This window comes from Lepisma saccharinum, chromosome 4 (genome assembly GCF_977018435.1).
Source record: "Lepisma saccharinum chromosome 4, izLepSacc3.1, whole genome shotgun sequence".
In the NCBI taxonomy this organism is placed as follows: domain Eukaryota; kingdom Metazoa; phylum Arthropoda; class Insecta; order Zygentoma; family Lepismatidae; genus Lepisma; species Lepisma saccharinum.
In genome coordinates, this window is record NC_139232.1 from 73,012,861 (window position 1) to 73,029,731 (window position 16,871).

Here is a 16,871-nt window from a genome sequence, read left to right on the forward strand (position 1 = left end):
ACGGGTGTACAAGATCCAGTTAGATCAACGAAATTATCCTGATGATAAACCTAAAAGACAGACAGACGTCTTCGGGCAAAATGTTAACCGAAATTGACAACAACAATGCTTTTCTGGACAAGGTGTGCTTTTCTGATGAAGCTGCATTCCACACGTGTGGCAAAGTGAACAAGCAAAATTGCCTTATTTGGAGAAGTGACAATCCTCATGAGTTTCGTGAAATTATGAGAGACTCTCCAAAAGTTAATGTGCGGCGTGGGTTAACGAAAGAGAAGATAATAGGCCCGTTCTTCTTTGCTGAAGAAACAGTGAGAGGAACGAATTATTTAAACATGCTTCAGCATTACACTGTGCCTCAAATGTCTCCAGAAATCATTTTCCAACAACACGGAGACCCGGCACATTTTGCTATAATTGTACGAGAATTTCTCGTTGAGCATTTTCCCAGAAGATGGATAGGAAGAGAATCTAAACCACTTGCTTGGCCTCCGCGCTCGCCGGATCTTTCCCCCTAGACTTTTTCTTTTGGGGGTTCATCAAGGACCAAGTCTACAGTATGCCCATCGAGAACTTGGAAGATATGAGTAACATAATTCATCAGGCGATTAACAATGTGACCCCTCAAATGCTAGTGAATACCTGGACAGAATTGGAATATCAGTTCAACATCTGCCGTGCCACAGGGAAGGGGGGCTCATATCGAGGTTGTGTGAAGTGCTGGTGCTGGGACAAAAAAGAGCATGACTTTTTCTACCAAAATTTACATTTTGGTAATAAAATTGGGTTTCTATGCAAAATTATGCTTTTTGTAATGTTAAAGGTCTATTTTCTTGTTTTTATGGATTTTCTTCACACTTAAAATGTCTCACCTCACTGACTAGATAAGTATTTCATAACAATGAAACAAAAAAATGCTCTTAGAATTTGTTAAAAATCAAATGACTAGAAAGTAATTTTGTTCTGTTACTTACATTAATATATTAATGTAGATTAGTGTGGCCTTATTAGTAGTAATTAAATTAATTATAAGTAGTGTATTATTAATTAATTATGAGTATTATTAATCAATTAAAGTATAATAAAACAATGGCAATATGAATGTGGAGAAAGTTTTAGAAATTACCCTCCCCCCCCCCCCTTTTTGATGAAATCTTGCATACGCTAGTGGCTGTATGGTTGTGTGTGTGTCTTGGAAGTGAATGCATGAATGATTTGATTTATTTTACTTCACATTTCTGCCACTTTTGGCTAATTGTGAAGATGAGGATGAATGGTGATAGGATGAAGTGGATGAAGGAACAATCACAAACACACGTGGATGAGTGTCGTGTAAGTGTAAGCTTGAAACAGTTCTGGGAAACCAGAACGCGACATCGCTACAAACCACTTAAATAGTAACATTTACTGCATTATTATGTAATAGCCAACATTGGTTGAATAAAGTTGGATAATCTTGATTCTCTTGAATAACAAGTGCAGGTCAACACCTAAAACTTTAACAATGTCGCCTTGTAATTAAAGGGTCATGGGTTTGATACCCAGTGGAGGCACATTGCACAGTGGTTCGGATCCCATTTTAAACTGTAGGTCTACTCCCAATTAGCCTATCTGCACATACAGTGGACTTAAGACGACATTTCAACAAGCATTCACACCTAAAACTTGGTTATTGGCACGTTAAACCACCAAGGAATGGTCTGGCAGTTTATTTGAAGATTACCTGGAGAACCTGAAAAAGTCGGTGAATATGTTTTGTCAAAGTGAGTGGGAACCCGGAGCTTACAAGTAACTAACAATTGATAAAAGTTGACATTTAACATACTTTTGGTAAATTCTTTTGTGTAGAATGTAACTTTTAAACATACAGATGGGGGACAAAATAATACGAACACCTGTGAAAAAGTATGCCACATTTCACATCGGCAGTACAGCAGTACTGCTGTACTGAATGAATGAATGATGAAATAATTCAGAAGTTGGAAATCAGAGGAAACATTTCAACAAGATTAAGACAGATCTGTGCATATGCAGACGACATAGCAATTACTACAAGAACTAAGCAATCAATGGTGGACTTACTAGTGAAACTAAAGCAACAGGCAAGGAAATATGGATTAATAGTGAACGAAAAAAAGACAAAGTATATGAGGTGTACAAGAAGAAAAATCCAACAACAAAAAGAGGATATAGATACAATGCACATAGAGCAGGTACAGTCATTTAAATATCTCGGGTCAATAGTAAATGGAAACAATGAAATCGAAGAAGAAATTAAAGAAAGGATTGCAGCTGGAAATAGAGCATTTTATGCGAATAAGAGGATATTCCAATCCAAACTAGTTTCCAGAAAAATAAAATTAAAGCTGTATAAATCCATAATAAGACCTGTGGTTACATATGGCTGCGAAACCTGGGTGCTGAAAGAAGATATAATTTGAAAACTAATGATATTTGAAAGAAAGATATTAAGGATATATCACAACATCCCCTTTCCTTTGAAATTTTTGTGTTGAATTCAATATGGCGGTCAACAATATGCCAGAGCTGCACTTGACACACACGGCTAGGGATCTCCCTGTGCCTAACCTATTTATTTCATGATCAATTATACCCAGGATAACTCCATTACACTTTGTAGGGGGTGTTAAGGGACATTTGACTCATCATAGTTCATGTAATGAGGCTTTTATCAGTCACATAGCTACACATATTATTTTGTATCTTCTGATCCCATTGCAGTCCCAGAATGATCTTTTGATATGTTTTATAGTATGGCATGAGGGACCAAATATATATTTTTCACGATTTTTGGTGATGACATGTTTTGAGATATTCAAGGTCAAGGTCATGTGTCAAAATTATAATTTTATCCAAAGGTAGGCTTGTTATATATCACTGGAAAGCTGGTTCTATTGTATTCCCTGTACGATAAGCTTATTTGAGCTTTCTAGGCAAAATAGGGGCGGAGTTAGGGTCAAACAGGGCAATTTATGCTAACTTTGACCTTGAATAATTTAACAATTACAAGATGCACGAAACTAAAAATTTTCATAGTTACTAAGTTCCCTTCATAGTTTCAACTCCCCAAATTTCATGAAAATCGGAGATTCTCAAGTTGTGGGCTGTGTTGATTTCATGTGGAATGACTCATTTACGTTATTTCAGACCACCGGGCGCATTTATGTGTGGAGAACGCCCCTAACTGCCTCTTGCCGACTGTGAAGCATGGAGGTGGGTCCATTATGGTATGGGGTGCGATATCTTGGCAAGGTGTGGGACCACTTGTTTTTCTGCATGGGAAGATCAATGCAATCACTATCGGAGTATTCTGGGGGAATCATCTCCATCCTTTTGTCCAGACTTTATTTCCTGGGGATCGGCCGCTTTTTCAAGACGACAATGCTCCTATCAACACTGCTGGGTCAGTCCAAACATGTTTCGAAGAACATGGCGATGAAGTAGGACATCTTGAATGGCCCTCACAGTCTCCTGACTTGGACATTATAGAACATTTGTGGGAATATTTGGAGTCCAAACTGTGTGCTGTGCTCGAAGTCCGCCTCCAGCCACACTTTTGGAATTGGAGACTGCTCTGGAGGAAGAATGGCTCCATATTCCCTTAAACATTGTGCATGACCTCTATGCATCCATCCAACGTCGCATACAAAGTGCTTCAGTCACAGGTGGTCCAGGCCCATATTCATAATGATTTTCTCTAATTTCACAGGTGTTCATATTATTTTGTCCCCCATCTGTATATCACTGAACAGTTTCAGTAAAATGCCACCTTGTCGAGTCTTATTTGTTGTTGTTATTTTTTTTTTAACTAAGCAAGACAATGACTGTTTTCAGGTGGTGGTCTGTAATGGTTTTTCATCATAGCGTGATGGAATAAAGAAATACTACAGATATTATGATTACTATTAATATGAAAACTGGCAGATAAATTTGCACCAAGGACCTCCCCGATGATGCAGTTGTATCGTCGTCACCTTGTAATCATCCCGTCCCGGGTTCAGTACCCGGTGGAGCATATAATGGTTTGGATCCCACTTTAAACTGTAGGTCCAGTCCCGATTAGCCTTACTGTGCACACAAAGTGGACTTTAAATACCACCTCAATCAATAAAGTTTGCACCAAGTTTTCTACATTATAAAGCCTCAACCATTTAGATATTTTAAAGTAAGTTTGGTTGCCACTTTACTCCATACCGAATATTTTATAAATATTCCGACCAGAGTTCCATTTGCAGAATGTTAAAGATGGTTACAAGCTGCAGCTGCAGCACCATCTCTCTGAGGACGACCCAGAAGGTCGACCCGAAAATTGAAGGATGGTTCATTTTACTTTTTAACTCAAAAATAACCAAAATGTCATTTACCATGTTTTACACCCGAGCTCTTCAAATCATAAATCATATTTTAGCAACTTCAGAGGGTAGTGTTGAAAATGAATGACAGATGAAATATGCAGTGGTGCTGGTGTCGTATTTGCAACTAAGATTTCATAATATTAAATCTGGAGTTTCATATAGCAGCCAAACCATGATATTTAGTATCACATGCTTGAGAATATTGGCTTGTTAAATTGTAAGTTGTTTCCAATAACCATTATTAGATATATGAATAAAACAAACTATAATAAAAGTAATGACAGAATTACGGGTGTTCAATTATTGCCAAATCTTACAAAATGTCATCTTTGCTACTATTTCATTAATCTCGTTAATTAATTCCCTTCTTTTCATGTATGAAATTAGATGCTCTCTCATGTTATTTAATTGCATGTGAGAATGCTTCTAGCAACTTGTAGCAAGTAATTGATTAATAGCATTACAGAGTAATTCACAATTCTCTCTGAGGTGTCCGGACTCAATAAAAAGGTGACCAAGACAAACACCAGAAAAAAACATCATTAGATGTGGAAACTCACAAGCTTTAGTTGAACGTTACAGATGCTTGATGTGTCATCCCTTGCACATGTGGAAGACATCAATCGTGTAATCTAATTCCTGCCACACATTTTGTAACCTCAGTTTGTCAGTGGTAGCAACTACAGTCACAATTATTTGTTGAACTTTTGGTATGTTGCATGGCATGGGGGACCTGTACACAACATCCATCATATAACACAACAGGAAGAAATTACATGGGATAAGATTAAGTGAACTTCATGGCCGGGAAGAAACACAGAGTAATTTTCAGAAGAGCACCCAATCCAAGAGTCCTTTACAAGGAATATGACTTGCGGAGTCATTTAGCAGCTCACAAGCAAAATGTCTGTTAGAATTTTTTGTATCACTCATGAATGATGTTTTGAAAGGAATTTTGTAAATCCTGGCAGAGCATTGTGACATTAACCCAAATATTGGACTGTATTATTTAAGTTGAATTGTACAGAAAATGAATATGATAGGTATCAGTCTGTTTTATTTATGTGACTCTTTGATTACAAGATATCTTAAAATCTGATCACTATTGTTGCAGCTTCTTGAGGATTTTATTGAAGAATTTTTTGATCAGAATCCCATAAGTCAAATGGGAATAATTATAACAAGAAACAAACGGGCAGATAGAATAAGTGAATTAGCTGGAAATCCTCGAAAACACGTAAAGGTAAGTGGACATTTACTTTAATGTGGCTTATCCATGTGATGGAATAAAAGATGATAAAATATTTTGATTAATTGGTAGCATGTGAATTCTACCTTCTGTAATAATTTAAGTCATTTTGTGGATATACATGTACATCAGAGTGTAAATTAACGGTGAGGATGTTAAGGATCTCCCCAATATACCTAAGTATTCCTTCCCATAAATATCATATTTCTATCAAAAATTTCCAGTAGATTCTGAAACTAAGCTATTCCAAAATTAATGGTAGTATGTACCAGCCTATTATCAAGAAATACTTTTAGACATATATTGTTATTGGTTATAAACCAATAATGCAGTAATAATTTTAAATGCAAGAAGTGTGTAAGACAACAGAATTTAATTTGGTTCCATGCTGTAGAGAGCAGTACTTACCTAGCTCCCCCCCCATTTTGAACACTGGGGAACCTAATGGAAGAAATAGCAAATAAAGGACTTAATTATTTTGTGTCTTACTTTCAGGCATTACACACGCTGACAGAAACATCTTGTTCAGGTGAACCATCTCTACAAAATGCTCTGGAGCTTGCCTTAAGGTCTCTGAAGCTTCTTCCATCACATGCTACTCGTGAGATATTGGTTGTAATGGGAAGCCTTACTACCTGTGATCCTGGAGACATATCTGTCACTATACAGGCAAGTAGAATGCTCTTTACTGTGCTGTTCCTACTCAAGTTAAAATTTACTCCACAATGTTTTATTGTCACTCTCTGTGGCACTCCCAGTTTAATAAAGCAAGTGATAAGTGGCATATTCATTTTATAAAATAACAATAATTGTCATCCTATAGCCAGTGCCAGAAATGGACATTCGTAGCTGAAGTGAGAGGGATGCTTGGTCAATTTTGAGGATAGGTGGAGGTTGCTTGTATGGATCAACACATAGAAATTGCACAAGTTGTCTACCAGTGTTAAAATCCTGTGAAAGTCAGGAAATTAAGATTTTTTCTGAAAATTGCATGTAAAAGTAAAAAAAAAAAATATTTTTCTGGAAAAAATCTAAATTTCTATGGTAGGAGAACTTTTGCAATAGAGAATGCTTAACCCTTAGATGACCAAGCGTGTTTTGCCGGTAAATGCCTTAAGGACAGGCATTTTCAGCGGGAATTTTAAATTTCCGCATGCTTTTTCGTAAATTTTTATACCTCTGGAACTAAGAATGCTAGAGTTACAAATTGTAGATAGTTTTGTTCAGTAAACATTGGGCTCTAAGAGTATGGCATAAAAACAGAATTTTCCGTTATCAGTTAGAAGAAGAAAGAAAGAAAAAAATTTTTTTTTTACCAAATTTGAAAATCGTGAGCCCCCCATTCTGCAGCCCGCGATGTAAATGTGTAAAATTGTACCTGCACATTGCCTGATATGTTTGGTATTATCATACAAAAAATCATGCAAATATTCAGGATAGTTTTCAAGAAAAAAAATATTTTCCAATGCGAAGCACCAGAGTTTTTTCCAGCGGGAAATTTGAAATTTGGCGCATGTACATTATTTTTTTTTAGCTCAGGAACTAAGAACACTGGAGTTACAAGTTATAGCTCGTTTTGTTCAGTACACATAAGGCTATAAGCCTTTGGCATAAAAACAGAATTTTCCGTTATCAGTTAGAAGAAGAAGAAAAATTTTTTTTACCAAATTTGAAAATCGCGAGCCCACCATTCGGCAGCCCGCGATGTAAATGTGTAAAATTGTACCTGCACATTGCCTGGTATGTTTGGCATTATCGTACAAAAAATCACGCAACCGACCACTTCTAAATGCAGCTGTAACAATAAATTCGCCCTTCCAAACGCCTTCCTGAAAAACAGCCCCCCATTTCTCTTCCCTGGCCTGGACAAAGACATAGCTGAAGCCAAAAATAGCATAGCATATCATAGCTTGGTTGAGGAGAGACGAAAACACTCATTCGACAAGCTGAGCCCTGTTTGGGAATGAACAAAAGTATTGCGAAATAATTTGTGCCTGCGATGTGACTCCTCTCAGCGACCTTGACCCCCCCCCCCCCATCCCCTGCGTGCGACTTGGATGACAGCTCATTACCACTGACATGTGAAAAGGAAAACCAAAAAAATATTTTCGTGGGTTCATTTCCTTAGCCTATGCATAGCCCAGAAATGAGAAAATAGCGAAAAAAGAACAAAAAAAAAAAAAAAACAAGAACGTGGTATTCGGGGCTGACCCTCCTTCTCCACATAACCAAAATGATATTAAACCTTGCTCATTATTCATCACATACCTCGAGATGCATGCAGAACTCAAAACATGTATATCCAAACATAATCAGAGTCACAGGGTATCCAAAAAGTCAGATACTACACGCAAAAGCATCTTGTCACTTATAGGTGACAAGCGGTCCTTGGCGTAAATACCGGCTGTCAAGCATTCCTCTAAGGGTTAAAAGTCAGTAGCAAAAGTGGATAACGCAGGTGTTGCTTATCCAATAATATTTAAGGATGTTCCTTGCTTCTGGAGATTGTGGTTTGTGGTCTCCAATTTAAGTAATGATCTATGTGTGCAATAAGTGCTATGTGACTATCATAAATTGGCTTATCACAATTTATTGTGGACAAACTATCTTCAATTTGATATATGAGTATTACTGGCAGTTAGAGTAGAAATTTATGTATTGTGGGCTGATTTTGAAATAATAGGAATAAATGCATTTTTAAAATAGTTATTGGTTACAAAATAATATTCTCTCCTATAGAGCATACATGTTGTAAATTCTGAGCACTTACACACACACAGGGGAGTCATTTTTTGAAGCAATATCTAGGGATAAAGAAAGCATTGTAATGTAGCCATCTTTGAGCAATGTAATCTTCTATCAGAATAAGGGCATCAAACACTTTATGACTTAAAACATAATCACTCCTTTGTCTAAAATAGTAATAATTCCATGCAAGGTGGATTGATTTAAATAAATAATTTAAAGAATAATGTACATAAGGATTTTGTAGATATCAGAATCACTTTTGGTGAAAGTACATTACTCTCATAATCATTTAATAGTGTTTATTAGGCTCTAAGAAAGGAAACAAAATGGGGTGAAGCTCATACAAAAGGAAATGTAATATGTAAACTGTAAACACACTTAACTCTTTCGCTGCGGAATTCTCTGGCACACAATATCCTTTGGCTGCGCAATTAAATTTGAAAAAATATTTTTTTTATAAACAAATAATTTTCACAATTACATTGCGTTATATATGAGAGAGAACTTACAAAATTCATTCCTTGCACTGGAAAACCATTCTGTAGTCCCTGGTGGTATGATATTTTGAAAAATTTTGATATTTTAAAAAAATTTGAAATTTTGAAATTTTGAAAAAAAAATTTTTAGAAAGAATAATTTTAAAAAATTACATTGCAAAATATGTTATAGAGAAATTACAAAAGTCATTTCTTGCACTGGCAAACCATTCTGTAGTCCCTGATTTTATGGTATTTCTCAAAACACGGGATGACGCAGAGTGGTGGAGCGGCGTGGAAATTCGTAAGTAGTATCAAGATACTGGGTGGCGAAAACTTCAGTTTGTTCTGCTGTGTGTTCAAATACTGAGCGGGGGAAATATTTGATAAAACAAGAAAATGGTGTGCTAAATACTGTACTGTCACCAAGTAACTTAGCACTTGCCTGTGTCGAACTTCCCGCACCTAGATCAATGCTACTTTGCACTCTTCTCCATGATGTTACGGACGGCGGTACAAATTCTTCATTAGACACTACACAATCACTGTCACCACTTGAAGTCTTATAAAAACTGTCGCTATTATCGTCACAACTTAATTCACCTTCTGATTCAACAGTTGAGTAACATCATCATCAGACAAGTGTTGACGACTTGACGAAGCCATGTTGTTTACATTCGAACATGCATTTGAAACTGACATGTCAGAGCACTCAACGCTCGTATTCTAAACGGAGGCGTAATTAGCGACATCATATGGATATAAAAAAACTACAAGTTCAAATAGTTCCAAATAGTATCAACAGATGTCTGAAGGCTACTAAAAGCGACGTACTGTTGAAATGCGACACCCGCAGCGAGTGGAAGTATGAACTCGCAATAATGCGACTTCTGCAGAGCAAGGTGCCTGGCGTGCTGTGCATAAATGCGATGAGCGCAGCGAAAGAGTTAAATCCTCTTGATTTAAAATTCAATAATTTTTATAGGCAAAAATAGCCAATATTTTTTGTAGAAAAATATGCAAAATATTCATGTTAAACCATAAATAGTGTCATTATCATTAAATTGTAAATAAACTTGGCAGCTAATATTTTGCCAACTATCATTTAAAAAAATTGCCAGAATTCAGCTACAAACACTTAAAAAAAATACTTTAAGTTAAAATTATAGAGTACATCCAGAATGTTTTATTTTCACTGGATGAGAAGTTACTGTAATTATCTATTATAGATTCATTAACACATTCAACAAACATTTCCATAGTAGGTTCATATATAGTATCAGAAACAGAAAAATGTATATTTACATATAATGTTTTATTTGCTTTAATCAAACTGTTCAAATATTTTACAGAACTGTTTACTAGAAAATGAAAAAATAGAAACATATCTATATCTACGCTGCCAAAAAACATACCAGAAATTTTAAGCATGTTAAATTTTTTTTTAAATAAACACGCTTCCAAAAGTTAAGCACACGATGGTAAAATCAACAAAAATGGAAAAATGATTAACACAAAATTGCACATGAAGGTAGCAAATGTGTTTATGCATTAAAGTAAACAAGAATTGTGTACAAAGATGAAAAAAATTATTTACTTTTTGTAAGTTATATGATGACATCATATTTGGGTCATTAACATAAGGATTATGAAAAAATATAAATATGCTGACCAAGGCAGTAATTTATTTTATTAAAAACATAAACTAAACGTAACGTTCCAACCTTCTAGCAAGGTCTTCATCAGACTCTGTATCAAGTACAAAAGTTTAGTTTATGTTTTTAATAAAATAAATAACTGCCTTGGTCAGCATATTTATATTTTTTCATAATAATGGAAACAAGGCTTAATGGTGTTATAACATAAGGATGTTTAAAGGCAAACAAACCAAACAAAACTGATATGTGACCAAAATAAAACTTACATTACTATGGTATGTAACCACTCCGAACCTTTTACAAACTTTACAACGATTTCCCATGCTTTCAATGAGGTGATCAACCATCGCAGGTACAAGCAATGGCCATTCCTCCATTAGGGCAGTTTCCAACTCTCTGAGACTGGCTGGAGGAGGTGAACGTGCAGAGACAGCACACCCGAGGGCATCCCAAAGGTTTTCAATGGGATTAAGGTCGGAGAAATACCCCGACCACTCCATACGAGAAATGCCCTCACTTTCCAGGTACTCGTCAACGATGTTGGTTTGATAGGGACGGGCATTATTGTCCATAAGGAGGAAATCAGGACCAACTGCTGCAGCGTAGAGTCTCACAATGGGGTCTAGGACTTCATCCCGATACCGTGCAGGCCTCACAAAACCGCTTTTAACGATGTGCAGCTCTGTGCGATATCCCATTGAAATTTCTGCCCACACCATGACACTGCCACCTCTGAATGCATGATGTTCGATGATGTTCTTGGCCTGATTACATATGCCTCGTTCTCTCCAGACCCTTATGCTTATCATCTGATTCCAGGGCAAATCTGGACTCATCCATGAACAGGACGTTGCACCAATCTGAGACAGTCCAATTGACATGTTGAGGACACCACTTTAATCTTGCCCCTCTGGTTTGGACAGTTAGTGCAACACAAACACGTGGTACTCGGGCGTACAATCCCTTCATGTGGAGCCTTCAGCGCACTGTACTGGCAGATATTTTCTTACCAAGTGCCGCTGCAACCATGGATGTAACAGTTGTGGAGGTCGCTCGTCGATTCCGCTTGGCTACTATAGCAATATGTCAATCATCAGAGGGGGTGGTAACCCTTGGATGACCGGGCACAGGTCTCCGGGCAACTGTTTGTCTTGTTTGGAATTGTTTCCATAATCGAGAAATTACCAAATGATCAACGCCAAAAAAAATAGCGACATGATTGACTCTCCTGCTTCAATGCGTCCGACAGCACGCCAGCGCTCACTATCTGTTATTTGTCTTCTTTCAGCCATAGAAACACGAATATTATCAAATATAATCCTACAACAGTTATAAACATTTCGTATCAGCTTTTAAATGCACCTCAAACCCTTCAGAATGCTGGTGTCTTCAACGAAAGTGTGATTATTCTTGCACGAAATCCTCGCTTTTATGCTATTTCAAGAGCACAGATTAAGCACCTAGGTACAGATTTTTCACTCTCCACTTACTAAAAGGAAGCTACACATAAGAACTGACATCTACATCCGCAGCGATTTTCAGCCACTCAAATTCAAATACGCTTTCAAAAATTTGCATTGCACGCTTAACTTTTGGAAGGCAGTGTATAAAAGATCAGATTTAAATAGAAAAAAATCATCAAAAATTATTTTTTTAAAAAAATCATGATTTTTATCCACCCTGATTCCATGTTACTTGCACCATTCTTATATACGAGGGTAGGTCAGTATATAGGTGTCAAATTGATGTGGGATAGCTGAAAATAGTAGTGAGTAGTTTCTGAAGGTGTCATTCGATGGCAGCACAATCCAACTTGATGATATTTAGTTAGCAGTCTCTAGATAGCAGATGCGCGCATGGGCATTTAAGTTTAAAAATATCAACCATGCTCGAGGAGTGTGCGTGGAGATGGTACGGGTGAAGGAGATGATTCGAGCTGACATAAGAGTGATAATAAAGGGTGTTCCGTTTATAATGCCAAATTTGAATCTAGTGCTATTGTTTTATTTCAAGGTTGGCAGACCTGTTCTTACCAATGTTGGCATCTGTTGTCATGCCGATTAATGTAGCCTCAATTGTTTTGACTAGTTTGTTGTGGTTTCCTTCCGAAAATCCTCGAATAATCCAGGAGCTTGAAATCCATCCATCCGCTGAGAACGACTGTGTGGTGTTGGTTTTGTCAGGTGGAGTGTGATCTTACACCCTGTGAGTTCTTCTTATGGGGGTTTGTAAAATCACAGGTGTATGCCAACAAACCACGAACCCTTTTGGAACTAAAGGCAGAAATCATACGGGTGTTTGGAGGCATTGGGACAGACATCTGCGAGAGGGTTATCAATAATTTTGTGGAACATATAAATGCATGCAGACTCAGTAGGGGTGGACATATTTCTGACATTGTCTTTCATACGTAAATGGGAGATGTTACTGTTTACATATATGTGAAATATAACTATTTTCATTATATTTTCCCTATTTTTATTTAATTTTCTAATTCGGCATCTGATACGGAACACCCTATAGATAACATAGCAACTGCAATAGGGTCTTCTCATGGTTTAGCCTACAGCATAATGTATGATGGTTTTAATTTCCAAAAAGTGTGCGCACAGTTGTGGCAAACATTTCGCGGATGATGAAGATGAACTGTGGTAGGACAGCAGCCCAAAAACTTATGCAGTAGGTTTTAGGGGACTGATAAAGCGGTGAGATTACTCTATCGGTATCGGCCGATATAGGCATATCGGTGTATCGGTTTATCTGTAAAATTACCGATTATTTTACTGATCCGATATATCGATAAATATCTTATAATTTAGTGCAAAATTCTGCCATTTTGTTGTAATTTTTATGGATAATCTCGATGCCCTACTTTTTAAAATAGTAATTGTCTAAATATTAAACTTCTTTTGCACTGCAGTCTCCTCGAAACACACATTTATTAAGGAGATCAATGAACATTTCAGATTCTTCATGGATCATTTCTAATTTTATATCGGATCAGTAGAATATCGGTATCGGTAAATTTTATATCGGTACTTTATCGGTATCGGCCAAAATTTCATATCGGCCCATCCCTATTGAAAAGTAAAAATGGTTTTCAAGTCTTTGTTTCATGTAGTGTAGTATTTTTTTTAAATAAACGCTTCTAACCTACTTATTGACTTACCTATGTACATAAAGTACAATAACCAAATTGAAACATAAATAGAACTCCTGAACTTTATATTATTTCCAGAATTTGAAGATGCAAGGTGTGAGATGCTCAGTGATAGGTTTGGCTGCAGAAGTTCGTGTTTGTAAGATGCTGTGTCGTGAAACAGGAGGAGAATTTGGGGTCATATTGGATGATGCTCATTTCAAGGACCAGCTTCTGCAGTTTGTTAATCCATCTCCAGCGGCAACTTGTTTGGAAGCCTCCCTAATTAAAATGGGATTCCCGCATCATTCGGTGCTGGAAGGAAAGGAAGGAACTCTCACCATGTGCATGTGGTAAGCCATTTTTCACTAGTCACTGGGAATCTGCATTATATACAATTGTCATTATTTGGAATATCAGGAAACAAGGTTAACCCTTCAATGCTGAGACTGTATTCCACAGTATTAACCATAATGTTAGGACCAGTCCTTTATTTCTTGCACATTGGTATGCCATGCAGGCACCATTTTATTTTATTTTAAGGAAAGAAATGTGTGTGTGTGAAACTAGATGGATGCATGGTCATTTTATGAACATACCACAATATTTCGAGTAGTTCTTATAATGAACACAATAACAATAAAAAAAACGCTTTAGTTCTGTAACCTTCCTTCCTAGAGAAAATAAGCATTGGTTAGGACTGTTTTCAGTGTGAAATTTGAATTCATGCATTGCTCCAATATGTAATATCCTTGGAAACTGATTTGCTAGAATTTTTAATCACACCTCATAAGTTTATGCTCACAGTGGACTCTTGTGTTGGAATATGAGAAAAATTTTTTTTGTGTATATGTGTGTGAAAAAATATTATTGGTCCACCCCCATAGACATTGCCAGAACTTTATGGTTGGAAATGGTACCAATATGGTGACTGCCGTATTGTACACGCACACACAAAGAATTGAGCACTGGCCACTTACATTCTGAGGGGGCAAATTAGTTTTTCTATAGAAAAGTACAGTCCATATGTATATAGTTAGTGCCATAACCATACTTGGGAAGCAGAACAGTAGTTGTGAATCACATCAAGCACTACTCACAATTCGACCTTTTCCTGGAAGTGCACCATTATTAGCCAATTAACATCCCCAAAGATTTGTCACTGTGACTTTTCCAGCAGAGGCATGTGTCTTGAATTTTTTCATGGCTGGAGGTAATGGATGCTTTCAATACAATGATTTTCTCTATATTGTTTATAAAGGATGCTTTACATTTAAGAAACATTTGATACGTATGCTTCTTCTGCTCTACTTGTTCTGGAGAGAGTAACCTGCCTTGGCTCGACCTGTTACGTATTTTTGTTACTTCCCAGGCAAATAAGTTGCATAGACAATCAAAACTAACAAAACGGTTAGATCGAATTAAAGACATAGAATAACTACCATATTCTTTACAATGGATATTAGGGAAAAACTCAGTTCTTTTCTCTCAATGATACCCAGACGTTCAGTTTAAAAATATATAAAAAAAATTATTTATTTTGTGGATTAAATATATACAATGAATTACATGGAAAATAATCCCCACATTAAAAAAATGACATAATCCAATTAATGAAATACTCTGTCTGAGGTAAGAAAGGAGTGGTTTCTTTCAGTGGCTCGAAAACAAATAATATCTTCCAGTAACTGAACGTTGGCTTGTCACCAAATGATTCAGAATAAATACGTGGACTCTCAATACAGTATTGGCCACGTGCCATGAAGCTAGCCGCAGCCACTAAACGAAAATAACTATATTCTCCAGGAACTGAACGTTGGATTGTCGCCAAACAATTCAGAAATAATTGCGTGGACTGCTTATGCATGATCGGCCGCTAGCCATGAAGCTAGCCACAGCCACTCTATGCCGACGTCAAGAGAACCTTCAAGGTCTCCACTTTTGTCCAAGAAATGTTAGAATGCCGATTCCTGCTATTCCGCCAGATCCTTTATATATAGGCCTTCCAAAGAATGATCAGAAAACTGGAAATTTCCACCCTTAATGACATGGAGGAAAAAAGGATTTTAAAATTAACCGCCTTCCGCAACCCTGCTTCCAGTCACATAGGCCAAGCCACTAGTACATTAACTTTAAAACTGCATAAAGAAAGGGTTTACATTGGAATTAAAAAACCATCATATTTAACATGATAGAAAAAAGGATCATGTACTGATTCTATCATTACATCCTCATCATGAGGTTGACTCATGTTACTGCTAGTACATCATAAAGAGTGGAAGGTTCTCCGATGTGTACATTTTTTTCTGATGCTTAATCAGTATCTGGAATACCCCCCCCCCTCCCCATACAGTCTTATTAATCAAAACAAAAAAACTTTGTATGTGCCCCAACTCAACAGAACTTCAACAACAGATAAGACAAGACAAGCTCTTGCAAGTTAATTGCCAATGTGAGAATTTATTCATTGAATTAGGCACACACAGGAGATGTACTATGTAGAAGTTTTAAGCGAAAAAATGCAGGCTCGACCAGGACTCGAATCCGGGTCTCTGACATATCATGCCATTGCTCTACCACTGAGCTACCGAGCTGGCCTGGCCTCACCAAATTTTTCGCTGGCGCTGTTTTACCTGTGTGGAATTGTCTCTGCAAGTGCTACCGCAACGGGATCTGTTGTTGCCTTTGAAACACTACAGACATCAACGTTGCCTCTTTCTCCCAGCATAGAAATGTCAATTCATTGAATTAGGCACACACATGAGATGTATACCACACGGGTAAAGAAGTGCCAGCGAAAAATCGGCGAGAAGTTATTGTTATACATCACAAAATATTATTTTTAAGGTTTACTAAGAAATTCAGACGAGTGATGTTATAGTTTTGACTTATTAATTTTAAGTCCCTCACCATGGCCATGCTTTGGGCTCCAGCTATGGGACGTGTGCAGGTTCAATTCTCCGGGGGGGGGGGGGGGGGGGTGTAACAAGTTTTCCTGAGATTTCGGCCTGTGTATGGGACCGGTGACCACCCACTATCATGGGGAAATTTTGAGGAGCTACGTAACAACTGGGTGTACTGTATTTTGCAGACTAATGAGAGACTTGCATCTGGACCTACAGCCAGTGTAATCCTCTGTAGGGCTGTGTGTGCGTTGTCCTGTGTTTTGTCCTCATACGTGCTGAGTGCCCCTTTACAGCCTCAGCTTTTAGCCCAGGTAAGAATATT

The 16,871-nt window shown here is 37.2% G+C and overlaps 1 protein-coding gene across 1 annotated transcript in view; it reads left to right on the top strand.

Annotated features, from left to right (window-relative positions):
- Positions 1-16,871, top strand: part of Ssl1 (general transcription factor IIH subunit 2 Ssl1) — a 32,786-nt gene that overhangs the window by 11,028 nt on the left and 4,887 nt on the right. The window contains exons 4-6 of the mRNA XM_083121717.1: positions 5,488-5,616; positions 6,118-6,291; positions 13,743-13,996. Of these exons, the coding sequence (XP_082977843.1) occupies positions 5,488-5,616; positions 6,118-6,291; positions 13,743-13,996 (557 nt within the window). The remainder of the gene's footprint in view (positions 1-5,487; positions 5,617-6,117; positions 6,292-13,742; positions 13,997-16,871) is intronic.